This window comes from Zootermopsis nevadensis, unplaced genomic scaffold (assembly GCF_977971745.1).
Source record: "Zootermopsis nevadensis isolate Lab colony 2312 unplaced genomic scaffold, Znev_1.0 Znev_ptg000061l, whole genome shotgun sequence".
Taxonomy (NCBI): Eukaryota; Metazoa; Arthropoda; class Insecta; order Blattodea; family Termopsidae; genus Zootermopsis; species Zootermopsis nevadensis.
The window spans coordinates 17,987,207-18,010,650 of NW_028259192.1; the positions used below are offsets into that span (position 1 = coordinate 17,987,207).

Genomic DNA, 23,444 nt, shown 5'->3' on the forward strand with positions numbered 1-23,444 from the left:
TTTCGGACTAAATTAAAGTTTTGAAAACTACGATAAGGATCCGAGACCAGTCTTGGAGAGGTAATCGCGACAGAAACTAGCGGTGAAGTGTTCGTGGTAACATTTATTTTAACTGTGTTGTTTATATATCCTTTTTTGTCATACATTAAACGGAGGATGTTTTAATTGACGAAGGACGCGTATTCCGATCAAAGCTGAAGGCATGTGTTTTTATGTAAGTACAGTAGTGTGAAGTGATAGAATTATCGGGAATTGTCTTCGACACTTCTCTGCGGCAGGTTTTCAGGCCTTGCCTCACGAACTCTGGAGATAGGTATGTATAATAGGACTACATCAACCCTTGTATTTGTAACGAGTTTCGTTAGTAGTTTCACGAAGACGGTATTGTGACGTTTTTCATCCAAACCATTTGTTTCTGGTACGTCGGTATTTACTTTAAAACTACCACGACGGCTCAACATTTCCGCATTGGGCCCATGTTAGCTGTCACTTGGCTTACTAGTCCTGAAGCATTCTGTGTTCACAGAGCTCCAGTTGTTTTAATTTAATTTTCAAGGTGTGTTTACACAAGCTTAATTTCCCTTCAGAAATGTTTTATGAAACATTTTATAGTGGTTTATCTGTGTGGGGGATGAGCCAAGCCAGTGGAATTTTGATATTTTTAATTTATATATTTTATGTTTTCTTTGAGGCATGCGTTCAGGAACTTGTACTTCAAAGAAGTACGGAATTGTTTTTGCGGTTCAGAAATTCCTTATCGATCGGAACCCGGGACCCCGGGCTGCAGTAGGTTTATAAGCTACGCACGCAAGAGTTGACCACGAAGACTGTAGTGGGCAGGAACTTGTCATTTTACCACCCCGTGCTGCGAGTGAGCGGTGAAATACGAAACGTTTGGATTATTTTTTTTTTAAAAAAAGCCTTGAAGCAATGCGTTTGTATTCGAAAATTGTTTTCTTTCTGAAGATGTATCCCTTCTCAGAGTTGAGCCAGGATACTGAGCTGTGCAGTTGCCGACCAGGTATATTACGTCAGCGCGGGACAAAAGTCCATGAAATACGTTTCTCCCCCCCCCCCACCCCCCCCCCCCACCCCCATAAAAACGTGGTTGGGTACTTCTGTATCCTTGCAGAGGCTGAAGCTGTATCCTGTAAAGATGAATTCTGCATGAATAGATTTTCGGCCTGTGCAGGTGGATCAGTGTGTTTCGTGAAATATCCCCGGCCTCTCATTGGTTTGTTTTTTCGAGGGTTTTCTTAGTGTAGTCCGCCCCGTTTTTAATGTTTTCCTATGAAATTAGTATGGACGTACATGTTGGAAGACAAGTTTGGCGTAACAAGGGACCGGCGAGGCCTGCTGTTACACACCCAATCCCATACAATTTTTATAGTTTCGCATAGCCAAATTCAAAGCACCTCGTCCGGTGTGACGTTCTCATGGCGGCAAAGATGTCGATGTTGGTGAGGTTTTAGGTTCTCCCGACGGAGAGTATGAAAATGTCTTCTGGGATGGTGCACCGTGTATGTAGTCTGGTAGCTATTGACCGACGCGTAAGAGAAGCTTAACTGCTTCTCTCTTATACCCCGATTAAGGAGGCAGCAAGTTTCTTAGAAACGTCGGTCAGTGCCTACCAGACTACGCGGTGCAACATCCTAGAAAACAGCCATCTTCGATCTGACTAATTTCTTAATTGTTCCAGATCGGTTACGCTCCGAGTCGCTCATTTAAAATAAAATATATTGTAACAACTGGCATTTTTCTTCAGTCGCAGCTGGATTGCAGTGTTGGGTACAGCACGTGTCACGCAGTTTGTGTGCCGTAGGTTGGAACTGGGTCATCGAATTTTTGGCGCCCTGCTGAGGCGGTTGCCATGGGAACGGTGCAGTCTCCGCCTGCAAGGTGCGCCCACTTGTCTTCAGATGATGCAGCCCGCAGCTCTTTTTCACCGCTTGTTCATGTGTTTGTTCGCTTGTGACTATTAATAGAGCACAAACTTTTGCTTTCCGTTTCACGACTCTTTGTCAGTATCCATTTATTTATGGCAAGAACTGTGACCGTCCTTATGATTCAGATTTATTTTAACAAGCACATTTAGCGAATTAACTGATAATTAACCTTTATTAAAGGGATATTGTCCGAGTCGGTGGATCCATTCATCATACATGATGCAGTGTAGTTGATACTGCTTCATCAACTAACATACAGGCAGCGTAATTATCAGTCGTGGTTTCTAGGGTGTGATGCATTGTGATTTTGTAGGTGATTACCAATATTTGATTTTTTCGCCCTGAAGATGGAAGAGTACGATCGACACCTCGGCCTGAGAACTTCGGATCTCATCATTTCTTTATGTAATTTTACTCACCGTAAAGTAGCCATGCTGTTGACGCAGCATCGTTGAATAAAACTGAAATCCAGACGTTTACATATTCGTGATGCACTGTTCCATTATTTGACCTCTGTACTGGGTACATCGTCCTGAAGTAACATGTAGGCGGTATTATTAGCTGTTTACTAAGGCTAGCAGTATATATAGTAGGCATAGGGACAAGGTGTACGATAAGCAGGGTGAGCGAGCAGATGCCAAGAATCTGATCTCACTGCTGACTCATGTATGTAGTCGGAGTTCTTCATAGACTCTGTGAGTACTTACTCAGTAATGGCGATGTAAGCCTGTACATCGTCTACACGCAAAGGCCTGTGGGCAAAACAAATAATGAACCAATGGGACGTAGGCAGCATTTGTTCAGCCCATTGAGAACTCCGGAAAAGTATGCCCGTCGTCAGTTCTTCATCCGATTGTCAGAATCGGGGAACTTGAGAATTCGGAAAGACTTTAAAAAAAGGATTAGACCTGCATTAATACTTGACATTTTATATACAAATGTTAATGTCAAGGTTGTTGGCCTTACCTTTTTAAATCTCAGGACGTTGGGATGTGATAAATCTTTTGGTTGTGTAAGCCAGAATATTTAGTCCTGCTCTACACAGATACTAACACGTTTTATGTGGCAGTGTCTCTCGTATCGCCCTCTCTACTATGGTTCTAATAATGGATTACGAAATTGCACAGAATATAAAGAATGGAGATTTGTAAGGAAAGTCCCTCTAGTCTGGGCTTAAACTCGAGAGTTTCCAAATTGAACGCATGGATTCTAGCCTCTGTTTGTGAAAATTCACGATCCCCTCATGTACCAGACCCACTATAAAACGTTTTATACGTTTCATTTTATGCTATAGAAATTGGTCAAAGATCCAGTTCTACATATTTATGGTTTCTAAACTAAGATGAAGTTTCTAAACATCCTACACACGATATTTTTAGGTCCTGACAGGTTTTCTAGGTTTTCCTCAGCACAGCAAAAGCAGGAAATGCTCTAAGTTCATGATCGCTTCCTTCCACATCCGTTCCGTCTTATCATTCATGCTATCACTGGTCGGTATTACATACGCTGAGCTACTGACAGCGTCATGAAATTAAAACAAATAGATAATACGCTATCCCATACACATTCTTTCTTGAACGTCGTGGTTGTTGGCGCCCCGTGTCACATAATTCGAATGCCGACTTCATATCGATCACTCGCATTGCATGTTAACGCAGCGATTGCTGCACTATTGACAATAATTGTGAAATTAAATGACAGTTTTCGAAGTATCGAAATTCTTAGAATTTGACTACGCACGGAAGTTTCTGTGGGACAAAGTTTTTGCGTTCTCCCTGGTGTCATGACGTCGGAGTTGTATCGGTGTGGTTGATCTCCATTTCGATTGAATGTGATCTTTGTCTTGTTTTAATACCGAACGTGGTGAATACATGTTATCAAATATTCTGAAATCAGCTGGCACACGACATAACGATTTGACCTTCGCTGTTCATTCTGTATAAAGTCGAATGTTATGGCATTGAACTTAAGGGCACAGCCGTAAGCATTGCTTGTAGTTCTGGAGGTCCAGGTTTCGTTCCGGTAGGCACGGTAAAGCAGCCATGCCATCGCTTTGTTTAGGTGGGCGTTTTGAATGGACACTGCCATCCTGTAGTTCACGCTAACGCACTAAAAAGAGCAGAACATGACTGCAAAGCCGTAATGGCGTGACGAGAATGTTGTTGCAGCGGCTAAGGCCACTGTAGTCTTCTGTGCGTCGTCAATGATACTGGGTTGTTCATCGAAGATTCGGTTATAGTATCTAAATATGTTTATAATCCCAGTTCTGTATGATTTATTTTGTTCTGAAATCATTCTGTTTCATATTCGGGAAGTCGATATTTCACTCACGAGGTAAGAAATCTCCACTGAAGGGTTGTAATATTTGAGGTTTTCACAGCGGTGAGTGTGAAGATTTCTGTCTTCTGGGTTGTTGCGCTGTGTAGTCTGGTCGATGTTAACCAACGTTTCAGAGGTCATACTGCCTCCGTCATCAGGGCGATGAGTATGAATATTTCTGTCTTCTTGGTTGTTGCGCTGTGTAGTCTGGTCGATGTTAACCAACGTTTCAGAGGTCATACTGCCTCCGTCATCAGGGCGGTGAGTATGAAGATTTCTGTCTTGTGGGTTGTTGCGCTGTGTAGTATGGTAGATGTTAACCAACGCTTCAGAGGTCATACTGCCTCTGTCATCAGGGCGATGAGTATGAAGATTTCTGTCTTCTGGGTTGTTGCGCTGTGTAGTATGGTAGATGTTAACCAACGCTTCAGAGGTCATACTGCCTCTGTCATCAGGGCGATGAGTATGAAGATTTCTGTCTTCTGGGTTGTTGCGCTGTGTAGTCTGGTCGATGTTAACCAACGTTTCAGAGGTCATACTGCCTCCGTCATCAGGGCGATGAGTATGAAGATTTCTGTCTTCTGGGTTGTTGTGCTGTGTAGTCTGGTCGTTGTTAACCAACGTTTCATCAGGGCGATTCACCGCCCTGATGACGGAGGCAGTATGATCTCTGAAACGTTGGTTAACATCGACCAGATTACACAGCGCAACAACCCAGAATACAGAAATCTTCGAATCTTTTCCAGTTGAATATGTTTTGTAACGTCGATTGTGTAGAAAATATTTGGAGGGAAGCGGCCATGTCGCGTTTACTTTAACATTTTCCTTGTGGGTCTGAGGCAAACCACGAAAATACTGTGGATATCATATCCTCAGCAGCTCGAGTTCAGAACCCGGGGTCTGCAGGATACGAAGTTGTTGTTGCGTTAAGTATTTGACCTCAACAACGCTGTTCGGGCGTAGGACCTGCAGGGATATAAGACGGCGAGATTTCATGTTCTCAGAACGATCATTCTTATTTCAACTTCCACTTTCAGAACAAATGGAGGGGAGAGTCATCTCTCACGTGAGGCAAATGGTGATTACTCCCCTCAAGGACTCTTGAAGGAACGTACTTTCTTGTTAATGACGATCGTAGGTCAGTTTCGGCCTCAAGTATCAACTGTGTCTTCCTGAAGCCTACTTGCATGCTATTCGTCTTGTTGGTCCATAGTGGTCCATGGTCTCAGATCGTGTATTTGTTCCTGAACGGCGTATCTGTTATTGTCTGTATGTATTTCGTTACCGAACGCAGGAACGTAGTTGTTTTCTAATATAGTAATTTTAATATAACAATGCAGTGGTCTTTGTGGCTAATAAGCAAGTCCCGCCTGCATTAAGCACACTACAATGTGTCGCCCGTCATTAGGCCTTACTGTCATCACCATGATGACAGTCTCCTGGGTTGTTGCGCCATGTAATCTGGTTAGATGCTGTCGCATTTCAGAGGTATTTACTGCCTGATGAGGGCGTCGTCTACCAGACGACATCCCGGAAGATAGCCGTCTTCATATTCGCTCTTCCTTTTTGTTTGTCCGTCGATTCATAATTCCTTCCTTATCCCTTTCATACCCGCTGTTAGGCTTCAAGAAAACCTACTGACTGCTACGTGTTACGTCACTTAAACGATTTCTGACGGTTCCGATGCCATTTAAGTAGAACTCAGTCATTACTGCATGGAACTGGTAAATATAATGCAGATAGCCCTCCGTATAGTGCAGATAGGCTAGATTGTCACTAGGAAGCAGGATCTGCTCGTAAGTTTCGCGTTAGTAACGCATGTGACTAGTATCTTCGTATGATATTTGAGCATATTTAGCCATTTTCCTACGTCGTACAAATAAGTTCTCGTGGCAGTATTTATCTTTGATAATTCCCGAATCTCTAAAATAGTATTTCCGTAGGAAGGGGCGTGGTCTTCATTGTGGCCAGTGTTCACTAAATTATGTATTATGTGAGCTAATTGTGTCGAAAGGCATTGTAGATGAATAGATTTTTCACAAACAGCTGAGCGCATGTATCGATTGCAGTGGGTAACACAGCTCAAGGTAAGCTCATCCTTCTGAAATAAATCTACTTAACATTGGGGGAACACTCAAATTATTTCCTTTCAACCACGAAATTTAAGCATTTCCTTACATTCATATTTCATTAGATTTTTTAATTTTAAGATTCAACGATGGCGCACGCGAGATTTGTGATATAGTTTCCGAGGCCAGGATATTGTATCTTATCATAATGAACAGTACTGTGATCGTTATTGTACAAGTTTAAGAAATCGCCGCGTTTAGACGAGTTGCAAGACTTCATCACCCGCTTTTCCTCTTCCTGTAGTTTGCGTTTGTAGTGTCGAACATTTTCTGTTCAGAGAATGTTTTCGTCCTTATGTCCTAAGAATTGAGCAACATATTTGGCCCAGTGAATGGAGAGCTCGAACTGTTTTTTTTTCGGGTGGGAAGATCGAACTGAATTCTCCGGACTGTCTGGAAAGTTTCATTTCAGCCTGATGGAGCAGTCCCAGCAAACGGCAAGACTGACGTCTTCAATATATACAACAAACATACAGAAGTATTAGTTTTTGTTTGTGTGGTAGCCCTGTAAGGTGCCGCGACCGGGGAGTGGGGTGCGTAGCAACCTTCAGCTGTTCACATACGCATTCGCAGCCGACACGCATGCAGCTTTGCCCTCCCCAACCCCCCTTGGTATTGATTTTCGCCCGAAGCTAGTCAACAATTTTGATGAGCAGCATTCCTTTCATTTGCCAGTTGGAGAGACTGGAAAATTCCAAGGCACTCGGGGACAGTATTGGAAACTAGCCGGTGTGAGTGCTGGTACTTGTTTTGGAAGACAGAAACTGATGTGCCCCGTTAAGGGACTGAACCGAAGGCCCGGTACACAAGAATGGAAATAGCGAAATGCCCTTCAGCCTATAATCGATAATCGAAAGTCGGTGAGGTAATGCGAGGTGTCATTTCAGTGCATCTTCTGAAGTGGTCAGCTTTCATGCTGAGTAGTAAGTTTACGGACTACGCATTTCCTTGATTTAAGGCGCACTTTTCACGTTTTACAACTTCTTAAATCGGAGTGCTTCTTGCATTTGGTGTCGTCTAAGAATCGATGTAGCGTTTTCCCCATGAAAATCTGTTACTAATCGAGACGCGACTTACAATCGATGGTTTAAAAAAATCGAGGAAATACGCTAGTAACATTTAATGGCAGCAGCCACCAAATTCTGTTGATAAAAACGCAAATGGATCTAGACTACTGGAAGTATATATGCCAGAAACTTTGATCTGAAATTGTAAATGTTCGCATTGTCGTAGCAGCCGTTGGTTGATATGTTTGCAGTTCGTGCCGGTCTGCTTCCGCATCCCAGTTGTGGATGTAACTGGACGAGAGATGCATCCACACAAAACAAAGGAGCGGCGACACAGTTGATAATTTGTATGAGAAGGAAAAAGAGTTTATTCAGTTGCATAAAATGAGATTAGTTTCATAAAGTGTGCCTTCTCTGCTCTAAATAAAATTAGGTCCCAAGGATGAGAGTGGCGAGGCATATAGCCATAAGATACGCAATATTAGAAGGAAAAACTGAAAGTAAGAATTCATTTAACGTAGGTGGTAGGAAAATATTAAAATGGTTCTTAAAGACATGGTGTGAGGGAATGTGGACTGGGTTGATCTGGCGAACTCTTGTGAAATAATTACATTTTCGAGAGAATTTAGTAACTAGCCGAACGACGACTCCAATGATTTAAGCTTATGCTAATCGGTTTGAATTTCTAGCCTGAAATGCACTGAAGGAACTGGTTAAAGCATGGGATGTCCCATCCACGTCAGGATAGCCGATCTCCCTTCCGGGTTTCGAATCGAGTACCTCTTCAGCTACACCTTGACAGAGAAGTTGGAATTAACAATGTTTTCACATTACCGTAAATCAGACCAGCATAAAATTAATCGTTGATAACATATGCTACTCGTGGCATAAGAATGGGTGGTCTTTTTCGGGGGGGGGGGGGTGTATTGTCATGTGAGGGAAGCAGGACTTGGTCCTAAACCGGTCAACTGATGCATTCAGTCTGGCAGAGAATATAGTATTGGGTCGCGCTGTCAGCAAAAACGACGACCTGGAGTCGTTGAATTGATAATGCAGATCCGGGTATCACGCGAGTTTCTTCGGGAATGAATTTATGTTCAATTATGCATCGACTATGAAACGTTACCATAGCTGAACGTAACACGAACATGACTCAGAAGAATTCCTTCAGCGTTAGCTGTAGATCACACACCAACCGGACAAGCAACCCTGTAACCGCAGAAACCAAGGTTTAACACCGCCAATATCTACCAAAGCCAGTCATTTGGACGCGATCCTGGACTGCCAATCCTCAGAAACTATTTTCCCAAGACCTTCTTACTGTTATCCTTATTTATCCAGCCTTCGTTCTTTATCTAATGACCTTGAACTGTAGATCCGCCTGTTTCATAGCGTCTAATTGTACGTTGATGGATTGGAAAAGGAGTGATTATGACCTGTTCGGGTTTTATCACAGTGTTTTATAAGGATTAGCCGGACTGAAGAAATTCATGAAAATTTATAGTGATTGGTTTTAGGATCGAGATTTGAAGCAGAGGCCTCCGGAATAAACCATCGCGATGTTCCTTTGTTTTCCAATAATTTTAAAGTAACAGAACTACACACTTACCTGCATTGAAACAGTGCCAGTCTGGAAAAGTAAATTAAGGCCGACCTCTCGTTTGTGCCAATTTAAATTTAAACTGGTATCGTGAATCATGAAACTTTGTAATCCACAATTGAGGGGGTGTGGTTATTTTACGTGATAGGGTAAACTTGATTATTGCATTGAGATAAAACTGTAAGCAACCCGTCTCTAGAAACCTGGTGGAATTGGCTTTTCCTGCAAATTAAGATCGAATCAGTATTGTTTTTGTGCGAATTTAAAAATACGCTAGGCAGGCGTACAGCAGACTTGCTCGTTCGCTCGGCTCGGCTAGTATCGATTTTGGTCTCGTCTGCTGGAGGAGCAGCAAAAACTGGCAAGTCTCTCATTTTTGTGTGCGTTTGTAATACAAACAGGCACGCCCTGTCACTATCAGTTTTAAGAGATAACTCACTATCTTATCAACAGGAGTGTTAAAGTAAATCGAAAGAAAACTAATATTATGGCGTAGGCCTGGTTGGGGGGTCAGAAGTGTAGTGCATTAGTGATATGTAGGAATTTTGTTTGGTATAACACCTAGTTCAGAGGGGACTGATTGAAAATGGGGGTGTAGAGTTTCAGACTTTATGTAACCCCCCCCCCCCCTCCCGCATTCTTGAGATAGGACTAATGGCAAGATCTGAGTTCATTGAACCTGAGGCTGTCGGATGCGACACGCCCCCTAGTTTCATGATTCTCTTCTATGGTGTAGAATTTCAGACAATTTTTTCCTCTTATTTCGAAGTAAACAGAACGGAGTGCCTATCCCAGCCACGATACCACGCGTTTTCTGACAATTTCCGGTCAGAATTTTCGTGTGTGGCTTTCTTACCTAGCCATAATAACCGATGTGAATCTTTGGTTGTGCAGTTTGGAAGAAATTCTGACAAGTTCCCTCTGTTTTATAAGAGGCTGAAGTTCGACTTGTGAAAATTCACTTTCCGACATGTATTTAAAGTCTACACAGAATATAGCGTAACTGCGAACAGAACCTATATGGACGGCATTTTGAAATACGAAACCCACTAAATTCAGCGTGTTGAAGGAATACAAAGAAAGACGTACCAGACTAAGTAGGATTTGAGGTTTTCACGGGCGGTGAGTCAGATGGCTGTCTTCTGGGTTCTTGTACCGTGTAGTCTGGTAGAAGTTTACCGACGTTTCAGAGGCCATTGCTGCCTCCATCATCAGGTCGAAGAGTATGATACACGGCGCAACAACCCAGAAGACAGCCAGCCGCCTTCTTCACATACCAGATTATTAAAAATTATAAACCACATTGATAAGGAGGTCGATAGTTGTCTTTGCAGAAAAATCGGGCATCATAACTGACGTGATTTCCATCCAGGGGCGGAGCGTCTATGTTAGCCTTGTTAGCCCGGCCAACGATTTGAAAAAAATATCTTGTGTTTGAGTGGTATTTCGTAGACTGGATCACATCATAGTCTAAAGGCCAGTAGAGACTTGTCCTCGTGACGAGTGCCTATTTGACTGAGCTGGATAACGATGCGCTTTATCTGATTGGTTCTTCTGTGTTCCAGCGTATGGAGTACCAATGAATCAAAATTTTTGTTTTTTCAAAGTGTTGGCCGGGCTGACACGGTTATAACTGTACCTTGACTAGACAAGTACTCAATACAGAAAATGAAACGAGTTTGTGAAAAGCAAGTTGCAGTTCTCTTCGAAAACTGAAATGCCATGATCTTTGCTCGCATTTCTGACAGAGTAATATCATGCATTTTCCTTACGACGATCGAACTTGGTTCTTGAATCGAAATTGTATATGACCCTGCCCTTCTTATACAATGTTATGCTCAAAATAAACTAAGAAAGCGGCCGCCCATAAGAGGTCTGTCCCGAAACTACCTGTTATATATTTTAATAAGTTTAAACTACAAATAATCTTGAGCTAGTTTCTTCATGCACAACAGGAGGTGGATCGGTCTGTAGTGTTAATTCATAATATCTGTGACATATTTGGAAACTGCAGCTTATGATTCTGTTTTAATTATGACTGTACATCGGTTACTGTTACACGACTTTTGAGTATAGACCCGCGAGTGCAGGCAGAAATTGAGATTGGAAATGTGCGTGCTAAGGAATGATAACTAGCGACATATCTCTGTTTCTGGAGAATTTGTCGTGTGCTCTTCGTAGACCATCTCCCCCACAAAAATTACGTCTCTGCTCTGAGCTTGTTAAAGGGAATAAATGCAAATGTTACAGATTACAATGCAGTTAATTTCGCAACTCGAAGGAACAGCGTTTTGCTGAACAACCATTCTACACGTCTGGATCCTGATGTTGATGTGTAATAATTGAAAAGAAGAGTGAGAAATTTCGAGTGCTTCATACCACAGCAGTCGGTTGATAGCATACTGAGAGTAAAATAATGTTCTTACCGACAAATGGGGTATATGTCTGTATTCTTTATACTACGAATTGCGCAGAAGGTAGTAGGGAGCAGTGCTGTAGTGTGAAGTGGTCGTTAAATTTGTCCCATTTAAACGAAAACTTATATGGTTCGACGATTGTTAGTTAAAGTCTTCAATATCTTATGAAAATAGTCGTAGGCTATCCGTTCTCTAGTAATGGACGGTCAGGCAGACGGAGCTATTTGAATAGGCGCTCCGCAGGGTTGTGAATGCGCCTTAAAAGCACGATAGAACCAGGATTCGAGCTGTGAAATTCCATACCATTAATGAACGTGCTTCTTTCTTCACAGAGGATGCAAATGTTGGTTTGGGGGGGGGGGGTATTTTGAGCGTCTCGCATTTTTACGTTACAACGAGGAAACACTCTGCTTTCTTTTAATTAACAGATTCTGTCCACCGATTCCAGGAAAGAGGGTTTAACAGAATGAGCTTGTATCAAAAAACTTCCGGAATGAATTTGTTTGAATTATTATCGCCTGTTTTAATGTTTAGATTTGTTACAGTTGAGTGCATTGAGTTCTTCGAATGTTTCGAAACGTTTTCCGGAATTTTCATTCCCGAGCTCGAATCGAGTCCTTCCTCATCAATTTTCTTTAATCAGTGTAACGGAACGAAAGATGATGACGTTTGTCTTGTGGGTTGTAGTGCCGCTTTGTGTGGTAGAAGTTTACCGACGTTTCAGAGGTCGCAGCTGCCCTTTCCAAGTCGACAAACTTATACCAGGCTACACGGCGTTACATCGCAGAAGATATCTTTATACTCACCGCGGGGAGAACCCGAAATCTTAACAAATGGAACAAACATTACGATTAGCGAAAAGGATTAAATACATGCATGTCAGATGACTACATTCACGTGACAGCGAGTACATCACATAGGATCGGCTATCGTGATATGAGACTTCTTTTTGGTACAGAGAGAAACTCTTGTGGCTGTAGTGTTCTCGTATAAGAATTGAGCCGACATTCACAGATAATATAAAGAGAAGCCACAGTCTCAGGATTTGAGTATTGGATGTTCTGTCATTTGTTGCGTGCACTTGAGGTCCGTATGTCTGCGGATGAAAGCCAAATACAAGCTACGGTAAAGACTAGACATTAAAAAATTCACTAACGAGGCCGAAAGTGGTTGGAAATAAAAAAAAGGTCATAAAATGTTAAAATAAAAATAATGCAAAAATAAAGTATGTCTGTGAACATGATACATTATTTTCATAACATGTGTAGCTACTCCGTATGAATAAACACTAGAAGTAACAAGGCAGCAAAAAATCCCCCTCCCCATTTCTGTGCACAATTGCATTCGGACGAGGAGAATATCGATGGTGGCAGGGTTTCTTTCTGTTGTGAGGCACGTGTGTTATATTTCCGCGTTATTCGTTGCTTTGCTAGACAAGGAAATAGAAAGTTTGTAGGATATGCATGCGGGCCATTCCAAGCCCCCTGGATTTTAATTAAATTCGGCGAGCAACGATCCTTGAGCGGTGAGCTGTACCCAGTTTTGGACCCTTAGGTATAGCGAAGAGCTTTTTATTTCATATTTTAATTTCTGCAGAACGTCATTTATGGCGCGACTTAACCTTCTTAACTGACAATTCTTCTAATTGAGAAGTAATACTCAAATTAGTCTAATTTTAAATAAAATTTAATAACATTTCCTGACATACTACGCATGTAGTTTAGAGGTAACTTTTCAAGGTAATCTGAATTGACCTCGATACGTCTCACGAAGCCCAGACACACCGCAAGCCAGATAGTTATGGCGTCATGTGGTGAAAATTAAGGTAGTTTTGCTTTAAATGTTTCACGAAAAATAGTTTTTAAAAAGTTTCTAGGGTTAAATTTAACCGTTTCTCATTGCACGTTCAAATGCATGTTGATTAAATGTTACGAAACTATTGTCCGCACGGCAGGTATAAAATTCGCGATAGTAACCACCTCTCCACATTTTACGAAATCAGAGGCGGGACTAATCGTGGTCTGTGTCGTTAGGTTGAAATGGGATGACGATAGGCAACAGAACACACTCTTGTATATTGTTTTTAGGCAGGCCTGTGGCAAGCGCGTTGAATATTTTTTGAAAGATTGTCTTTTTAAAAAAAATCATTAGTGTTAACTCAAACCTTATGTGAATGTAATTACATACACATTTGGTAGGCATATGATGAAATTGTATTCTTGGGTTATTAATTTCACTAAAGTTTTTGAAGAGAGGTTTCTCCGAGCTAAGCGGTCTGAAAAGGAAGGATTTGGGACAGAGACCCAGCAGGGCTGAAGACTGAAGGCCTCCTGAAGAGGCGAGCCGTCTGGCATTGTATAGGGCCTGTATCATTGACTGCACAAGAGATGTTGTTGACACACTGCACACCTTTACGCAGATCGGGTCAGGATTTCTAGGCACTAGATTGTCGTCTTGTATGCCATTTTGACGAAAATATTGTCCTCTGTTATGGTCCATGTTTCGGGATCCATTCGGGAGTTCCCAGCCGAAAAACCTGGTATCTGTACCTCGAAGATTGCTGTATTCTGGGTTGTTGCTCCGTGTAGTCTGGTAAATCGCCCTGTTGATGGAGGCAGCTAGGACCTCTGAAACGTCGTTAACATTTACCAAACTACACGGCGCCTGCCTACTAACATTTTCAGACACTTGTTCTCAGTACTCCCGAACAAATTCCTATTTGATAACTTTGACTTGACAAAATGTGCTGCTGCGAGCCACACAGTTAACTTAACCCTTTTTTCCTTTTGGGTAGTACGTGAAGTTGCTGGCAAACGCGCTGTTTAAAAAAAATTGCGCGCGCACTCCAGGTCGTGTACAAAAAGAACTCGAGCAGCATTTTACTGCAACAATTAACGTCAGTTATTTAATAATTATTCATCAATATCACCCTCAAAGTCGTCGCTCCAGAGAATAACATAATTGCTATTTTATTCTTTATAAAATTAGGAACAGTGGCTATGAAATGACACCAGTTTGAAGAACAAGGTTACGAAGCTGTAACAGCATTTTTCCTTGCCCGACTTTGTTCACTTCGCTTCTCATCTTACCGGGAATGTCGTATACATAGGAGTCCACCCCATAAGGCCATCATGGACATCTTAAGTCTCGCCTGTAGGGATGCATATTTGTAGAGTTATCGAATGAGGTGATTGTTTTGTTGTGGCCCTCGTAAAAGCAGTACCCCCCTCCCTCAGCGACTCATTGTTTGCTCGCAGAAACAGCTTAACCTGTCGCACAGTTTTCAGCATTTGATAAGAACAATTATTCTGGCTGCTGTTTGTGTCACAAGTAATTGTTGCTGTCTTGTCATTACCTATGGTGAGCTGTTTTCTATAATTCGTGTAAAAGTTATGGTATAATCATACAGCTCATTCATTAAGTGGTTATATCCAAATTCGGTACATTCTACGAAGACTGGAAACGAATGAAAGCTGCAAGAAATGAAAACTTGCGTGGCACCAAAAAGAACATTGGCGCATCAGCTGTGCTACCACATGGTCGCTAAGTATTTCTGTAGTTTGGAAACTGGGACGAGCTTCCTTTTGGTTTCTCAGAAGAGGCCGTAGCGGTGCTGATGGCGTGGATTAAGATGACCTTGACCTTCGGTCCGAACTTCACCACGTGCTGCTCCCTCACTGCTGTGTCTTGTTATTCGGAGCATTTTGCCAGTGTCACGAAAGATACAGGGATATTCGGATTATCTTGTTCATCAAGATTTGTTTAGATGTAACTACGGAGGGTTTCATCTAACATCTTTAAATGAAGATTAAGAAAAGTGTCGCGAAGAAATTGAACACTTCCGACTACAGTAAATTGTACTCGTCGAGAGCGACATGATGCTTGACCTTGGCGATGCGCAGAAGTCAGCGCGCTGCTACCTCAAGCCGTCTCGTCATCCCTGGCATCGTGTCATTCATTCCGAATGTCTGTATGCTATGTTCGTCGTTCCACGTTCCACCGAAACTTGGCCATCGCAACGGACGGTGTTTTTGATGTCACGTTACTGCACGCCTTTCTTTCATTAGCTTTTCCCAAAATTGCCTATTTTAAGGGTTTTTGTGCTTGATGAAAAACCACTAAAGGTTTCATTTGAACACTTCACGCTGCTTGTGTAACAGAAATTGTCATACTTGTGTCAGAATACAAGTTTAGCCATTGATTACGATTTTTTAAAATATTTTATCTGGCCCATAATTCAGCATTAAATCACGTCGCCTACATGTTGCCTTTGCTTGCATTACTCTGTCGTGTCGTGTCGTGTCGTGTCGTGTCGTGTCGTGTGATTTTTAGTTTGTTTTCACTTCCTAGCAACGAAATTAAACATTTTGTTCTAATTCCTGTAATGCATGATTCCAAGAAATCGGTGTGGAACACCTTGATATTGATAAATGTATTTGTATAAACTGACAGTACTCCTTTTTCGCTTTAGTTCTCTCCAAAATGACTGCCTAATGTAGCATGGTTTCTAACCACTTACAAGACCACATAGCTTCATAGCCCAAAATACCACGATATACATATACACCGCTATGAGAACCTCACACACTGTTCAAATTTCTCCACAAAGGGTCATGACCCTACCAGTTATACACGTTCATTGTTTTTCCATGTTTTCGCAAATGTTCGTATTCCCGCGCGGAGAGTTGGTTGGTCAAATTTTCGACCAATCAGCTTGACAGTTTCACAATGACGTGTAAGCTGGTGACGTAATGGATTTTTTTCTCCGCTTCCCCCCTCCGTCTCACGCACTCGTTGCTCTCTTCTCTCCCACCGCTCATCCACGGGAGAGTGGGAGAGAAGAGAGAAAAAGGTTTTTAGCTTGCGTTGTGCCTCAACTGAAAAGTGGACATATTTGTAAGCTTACATGGAGAGTGGCTTGTGTAGTGCACGACGTTATTTCCCCAGAATTGACCATAATTTGATGGTCTGTGTTGTCTTGTTGCATTTGGAGGTTATAACCCATGTTCGACGTGGTATGTTGGCCTATGTGTGAAAGCAAAAGGTTGTGCGTGCACGCGTCTGTTGGTTTTGAATTTTTTGGAACGTTTTGTCCGGTAGCCAGTATGTGTGTGTGCGTGTGACGTGTCTGTTTGCTAGAGTTTCGCACGTCCGACTGGTGCCGTATTAGTAGAAAACAATTTTTAAGTAACAAAGTAAAATGTTCAGCTAAAAAAATTGCATTACATGAGATTCTGGGAACCGAATGAACCTGGTGAGCTGATAATTTTTATCCAGATCAATAAAAGTTGACGTCCTGCAGCTTCCTGTGTGCGGACTGCACCAGAATTTTACAGCGTACAATTAAGTGCTCGTATGTTTTCTTTTGCATGTGCTAAATAGGTGATGAAAATAGGCTGATTAATAAATCGCCATTTTTACATGGTGGATTTTTTCACATACCGGCTTGTATTGCTGAGTCACGAATGTGCATTCTTATAGTGTTTGCTGATGTGGACTTGCGTGTCAAACTACACCGAATACGAGCGATTCCAAGAAGACGATCAATTTAAAAAATGAAGCGAAAAGAAGTAACTTCGGGAAATAGCGTGGCGGCAGTATGAATTGAATGCAATCAGGGGCTGGGGGTGAGACGATGCATGGGGTTGATGAACTGAGAAAGCGTAGATAGCTTGTTTATTAGACACCCCCTTTTTTCAACACTTGGGGGGGAAGAAGTGCCTGCTGTTTTAACACTGTCGAATTTTTTGAAGGGGCCAGGTGGAGGCAGGCTAACATGAGCAATTGGTGTCACATACATGCCTGTCTTCAGCATTATTTATAAAAAGACCCTAATTTTCTGTAGATTTTTACCAAATTCTTCTGAATATTTTGGCTTCTGAGAAAATATGTATTAGGTTCTTCTACCACAAAAGTGGCTTCTCCTACATATTTAAAGGACAGTGCACGAATCTAGTTTACATCAACCCAGTTTTACACAATATGAAAACAAAATAGAAATTATTTATTCAGTCCTTCCTAGTTTTAGTGAAAAAATTTTATTGCCAAAATTGTACAAAGTAAAGTGAGTGGAAATTATGGAGTGAATCCTTGGGGTGACATCTGAAACTTTCCTCAAGTTAGCAAGTATGCTGTGTGATAGCAACATTTTCCACATGTTCCATTAAAGAAATTAGCATTAATTTACAGTAGCCAATTTGTGTTGTAGTGTCTACCATTTTTAAAGTGTTTTGAGGTAATAGATTGTGATGTATGTCTGATATGTGACTGGAGTACATGTGATAGTTCATCTATGATTGGAAGTGCCCCAAAAAATGTTTTCATTTTGAATGCAAATTGTCAGAAAGAATGCAGAGTTTAATTAATTTAATTTTTGTCTGCAGTGTGGGTGGTAAAATACTGTTGAGCAACCTCCCATTGCATGTGAGGTTTGAGGACTTGGAGCCGTTGCTGACTCCATTTGGTTCCGTCCAAAACTGTGAGAAGCTGAACTCACGAGATGGCTCCACACAAACTGTGCAAGTCAGCTATGAAACTCAGGAGCAAGCACAACAGTGAGTATGATTCTGGAAGATACATTTTGGTGGTTGGTAGAGGGAATTCAAATTTTGTAATTTAGAACTTTCCTTGGAGGATGACGGTCAGCTTTAATGGCATCTGAATGAATTATTTTGCAAGGATTGCAACTACATATTTAACACAATTGATTTCCCAAGATGACTTCATGTTCATGCTGACTGTATTGTAACGTTATTTTATTCTATCAAATTATACTTAAGTGTGATGTGGAAATCATACCTAATATGAACAAAACAGGATTAAACAAGTGCTTCATAAATTAATTCTCCAGAAAAGTGTGAGAAATGAAAACTATATGATTTGTAGGAAAATGTGAGACTTATTCCAGTGCATAATTATTTCTTTGTATGCTGAACCATAATAGGTGTTTGACGTTAACTGCTTAGATTGTGAAAATTGACATAGCTTTTGCATCTCTATATTACAGGGCTGTGAATGAGCTGAATGGTTATGTATACGAGGGCAGTTCTCTGAAGGTGGAATTTTCAATGGATCGTCGAATCAGGGGTCGTGGGGGCTCAAGAGGAGGTGCTGGTGCTGGTTTTGCTGGCCTGCCAGGCTCAGGCCGCCAAACTGATTTTCCACTCCGCATTCTGGTGCAGAGTGACATGGTGGGAGCGATCATTGGTCGTCAGGGTAGCACTATTCGGCAAATTACTCAGCAGACAAGAGCGAGGTTGGTGTTCAGACAGCATGGCTCATTTGTGTTAAGCAATAAAAGGATATTTTTCCAAGCTCTGTGATTATAGTAAAAAATTGAAGTGAGAAGACATATTCAAGCTGCAATTTCATGTTTAAAAATTTAAACCTTCCAAATATTGTTTCATAAAACATGTTCATTATAGACGCTGAATGTCGTTTGGACCTCTCAAACTTAATTTATAATTAAAGATGTTTATTAGTGTATATACACCATTTTTATGTCCATGAAACTACCATTGCAATCTGTTTGAATGTGCTGTAAGTGAGCACCAAACCGCCACGGTGGTCTAGCTGTTAGAATGCTGGGCCTGTAGTACTGGGGTCCCGGGTTTGATTCCCGGCGGTGCTCAGATTTACAACTTGTGTTGGGCATAGCCGTGGTCCAGGCATCATGGAGTTTTCCTCCGGGGTTTCTCCGTATCATCCCAACAATTACTCCACTTTCATCATCTCACAAAAAGGGAGGCACAGCAGGAGCGTTAAATGTCACGGTCCCGGTCGAACCCATGTACTGATGGGTCGTGAATCCTGCTAACCACCAATGCACACCATGCTGAATGGTGTGAACTGGACATGGAAAAAAAAGTGAGCACCAGAAATGTTTACAAGCCTTGGCCCACCCAGCTTCACATGCCACCATGTCTAGACCAGCTGAGTCAACCTAGCCTCTATCCATTGGGTCTGATGGTTCATTATCTGGGTTTAAAGTGATCCAGTGGACATCTGTAGGGTCAATGCCTATATCTCCACACCCCCTCATGTGTTCAGGATATGGTGCTCTGCTTTTACTGCCTCATGACCTTTAAAGATCATTGCTTCTATTCTAGAGTGGATGTGCACCGGAAAGATAATGTGGGGTCCTTGGAAAAGGCCATTACCATCTTCGGCAACCCAGACAACTGCACCAATGCTTGTCGGAGAATCTTGGAGGTGATGCAGCAGGAAGCCAATAACACCAACAAAGGGTAAGGGTGTCTTGTGAATACCAGATATATTTTTTAATAATACATTAAAATGCTTTTTGCCATTAATTTCACTCCCACTCATTGGTTTCAGTGTTTTGAGTCATCAACTCCATATTTATGGGTTTCATACGATTCTTAGTTTACGTAATTTCTGCAGACAAGTGTTTGGATTGGCATTAAGTCGCCTACGTTGAGATTACTTCAACTTGGTGTGCGACAGAGTAGTTTACGTTGTACTGCTTTATTAGCAAGCTTTTAAACAGCAGAAAATTACATATATGGAGTTAATTACCTTTGTTGATTTCATATTCACCGTGTTTTACAAATATGTGGTATTGAGACGTACTTGGGAATTTTAACCAGTCTGCCGTCATGTTTGTGTGGTGTTTTAAACCAAAATATGAAATAAGTTTTAAACTAACCGAATTAACATGATATAAAATTTGTAATTACAGAGAAATATCACTCAAGATTCTTGCTCATAACAACTTGATTGGTCGAATTATTGGCAAAGGTGGCAATACAATCAAACGTATCATGCAGGACACTGACACCAAAATAACTGTTTCCAGGTAAGTTTATGTAAGTAAGATAAGTTTATACGATGTTTCTTGTGAAATAATGTTAGTATTTCGAATGAGTTTATTCAAAGCATCAAGAAAGAATGGCAGAACACTTTGCAACTAAAAATAACAACTGACGCTTCTTTTTAGTGTTTTTTTATGTGAGCTCTGTTAGTATTTTGTCATAGATTTTATGTGTAACTTTGGTCTCATTGTTCCTGCACATGACGATAAGTGCGCAATCAGTTTGAAGAGACTACAGGATATGTGGACCTCTGATGAAGCACATTCCCTCCTAGTTGGGCTTTCCTCACATGGACAGTAGTAGAATGCTTTGGTAAAATTGTCACTTTAGCGCTTTTAACAGGAGATAGCAGAATGTGTTTTACTCGGTGTTACTTTGAATTTGCTGTACTATGATGACGGAAGAAGTATAAAATGTTATTAGTAGGAGAAAAAAATGTTTTCTGCCAGAATCATCAGATTGTCATTGAAAAGGGAGGATATTCAGAAATACAAGTATGAGTGGTAATGTGATGCGTTAGAAACAAGCATATGCCAAAATAGGGAACCCAAATTAAAGATAAAGTTAAGGTTTTGTTGCTCCAGTTTATAATATCAGTAAATATTTAAATTTGAAATTACTTGCATTTTATTATTAAAATCTTTTATAATTGAATATTTATTTGTGGAGTTTATTAGAGTTGAAGTCATCGTTGATTCAATGGAATCTGGAATTTTGCTTTTTATCAACCTGCTTATTTAAAACTTATTTAATTTATATTCAGCCAGTGTATAAAGTCTTTTGTGTACTTCAGAATTTCTCAGGTATTGTTTGAAAGTGAAATGACATTCAAATTCAAAATTGCATAATTTCATTTGAATATGTTTTTGTGGAGACCGTGATATGCCTGAAAGTATTACGTGATTTACAAACTGACGCAAGGACAGAGATACTGCATTACTGCACTTTGTGGATGCCATGTTGTGTAGCTGCCATGTTTTCTTTAAAGTTCACGCCAACATTTTAAATAGAGCCGGGATAGCCGTCAATATCGTGACTAGCGACAGGTTGGATAACTGGGGTTCGATCCCCAATGAGGGTGAAGGATTTTTCCTCTAGCCTGTGTCCAGACTGGCTCTGGGGCCCACACAGTCTCCTATCCAATGAATACCAGGGTCCTTTCCCGGGGGTAAAGTGAAGTCAGGGCATGATGCTGACCACTCACTCCCATCTAGTGCTGAGGTCAAGAATAAGTAGGACCTTAAAAACCCCCTCCCATCCCCATCACACCAAGATCCACATGGCATGTAGCAGGACTGCTTTACTTATTTGAGTATTCGTACATTGAGTAGTGTTTAATACATAGTGTGTAATACATTTTGTAATCCAACACTTGTATGGGATATGTATGTTACCTGAATAAGTATCTTGGATTCGATTCCCGGCGGTGCCCGAATTTATAACTTGTGTTGTGCATGACCGTGGTCTCGGCAACACGGAGTTTTCCGGTTTCTCCGTGGCATCCCAACAATTACTCCAATCACACACAGAAGAAGGCAATGGCAAACCACTTCTGGATCATCTGCCAAGAACGTATATGAACAGGTCCCAGTCCGAGAAAAGGATGGAAAGATCCTGTTCATACGGACCTGTCGTCAGACAGAACACTAAAAAAAATAATAAGGAATGAGTAAAATAAATGAATATCCTTGAAACTAGTTTCTGTAGATCAGTAGTCCCCAACCTTTTTGAGCCCTACGGGCACATTTGAGAGTTTATGAGATCGTGGCGGGCACCAACCAATTAACAAAGCCAAATTTTCTTTTCTCTGGACAAATAAGTTATGGACACCAAATAATACACAAAACAACACGACTTTTAATGATACAAGAAACCATGCAATCAAAAATACGTACTTTTATAAGTACAATTATTATTACTCAAGTGGGAAGTTGGTGTGATGTTTGGTGCTGCATTTCATCGGCCAGTTTTTCAAATTTGGGAGTGTAGGATGATGTTGCTGCTCGTGGACAATCGTGAAGGTGGGCGTCAGTAAGTCGAGATCTGCGCTTTGATTTTATAATGTTTCGTGGTTGAACGGCCTTCATTATTCAGTATAACCTCTTTCTGTAACAACACGGGCACCCAACCGCGTTGGGGACCACTGCTGTAGATGATACTGTGAACACACGTTTTCGGGTTTTGGGGTGATGATTTCTTCCTTTGATATTGATCTATATGTATAAAATGATCAAGCATTTGGTAAGCATCTGTTTTTGATATACTGTTACAGAAATGTAAGCAGTTGTTGAATTTCTCTGCACTAACACTGCAGGTGCTGTGCTAGTACGTATATCAGAGGTGGATGATTATTATTGTTACAGCATCAATGACATCAACAGCTTTAATCTGGAGAGGATAATTACAGTGAAAGGCTCTATAGAAAACATGTCGAAGGCAGAAGGAATGATCAGTGCCAAGTTGCGGCAGAGCTACGAGAATGACCTGCAGGCCATGGCTGTGAGTTTCTTACCTTAGTGTGTTAAATTTTATGCTTACATGAAATGAAGTATTTGTGCGACATGCCAATTTGTTCTGCAGACTTCAGACAAGCCTGAGATACTGTGTATGTGCCCATACAGTTTTGTTGGGCCCAGAGATGGTCGTGAAAGTTAATACAGTCAAATTAATATTCCCAATATTGTATATTTAAAGGCAATACAAATTTTGCTCTTAAAGAAGACTTTGGCATTTTAAATAATGTATTCTTGTTTGACTGATAAACTGTGGTGTTAGTATCCCAGATTTCCTCGGGGAACATTTGCCAACAATTGTAAATTCAGTGCAGTAGTAACACAGAAATGTTTATTGTATAAAATATATCTTTGCCATTGTCATAACCCAATATCTTGGTTGCATTTTTTGTGCATACACTTCTTCAGTTCCATTTAATTTTATTCCTATTAAATGATGGATTGGTACTGAAACTTTCATACTGGAAAGAAAATCATATTCCATGTTGATTTGTTATGAACATTTTACTTCTGCGCAGAATTTACCATGTTTCTGGGGGACATGTCTTGCAAGTTGTTTTAGGGGGGTCTTTGCCCTGTTACTGTATGTGACATTGCCAGTGATTCATTTAAGAAATTTGCATATGTAAACAATTTTTTTACCCCATTTAAAGCTTATTTTTCTCTCTCTTTGCAATAA

General features: G+C 41.0%; 1 protein-coding gene across 4 annotated transcripts in view; it reads left to right on the forward strand.

Annotated features, from left to right (window-relative positions):
* Nucleotides 1-23,444, forward strand: part of Imp (IGF-II mRNA-binding protein) — a 161,719-nt gene that overhangs the window by 128,465 nt on the left and 9,810 nt on the right. For all 4 annotated transcript variants that reach the window (XM_022067285.2, XM_087340966.1, XM_022067451.2 and 1 more), the window contains 5 exons: nt 17,802-17,972; nt 18,425-18,673; nt 19,527-19,664; nt 20,120-20,236; nt 22,616-22,751. In XM_022067285.2, the coding sequence (XP_021922977.1) occupies nt 17,802-17,972; nt 18,425-18,673; nt 19,527-19,664; nt 20,120-20,236; nt 22,616-22,751 (811 nt within the window). The remainder of the gene's footprint in view (nt 1-17,801; nt 17,973-18,424; nt 18,674-19,526; nt 19,665-20,119; nt 20,237-22,615; nt 22,752-23,444) is intronic.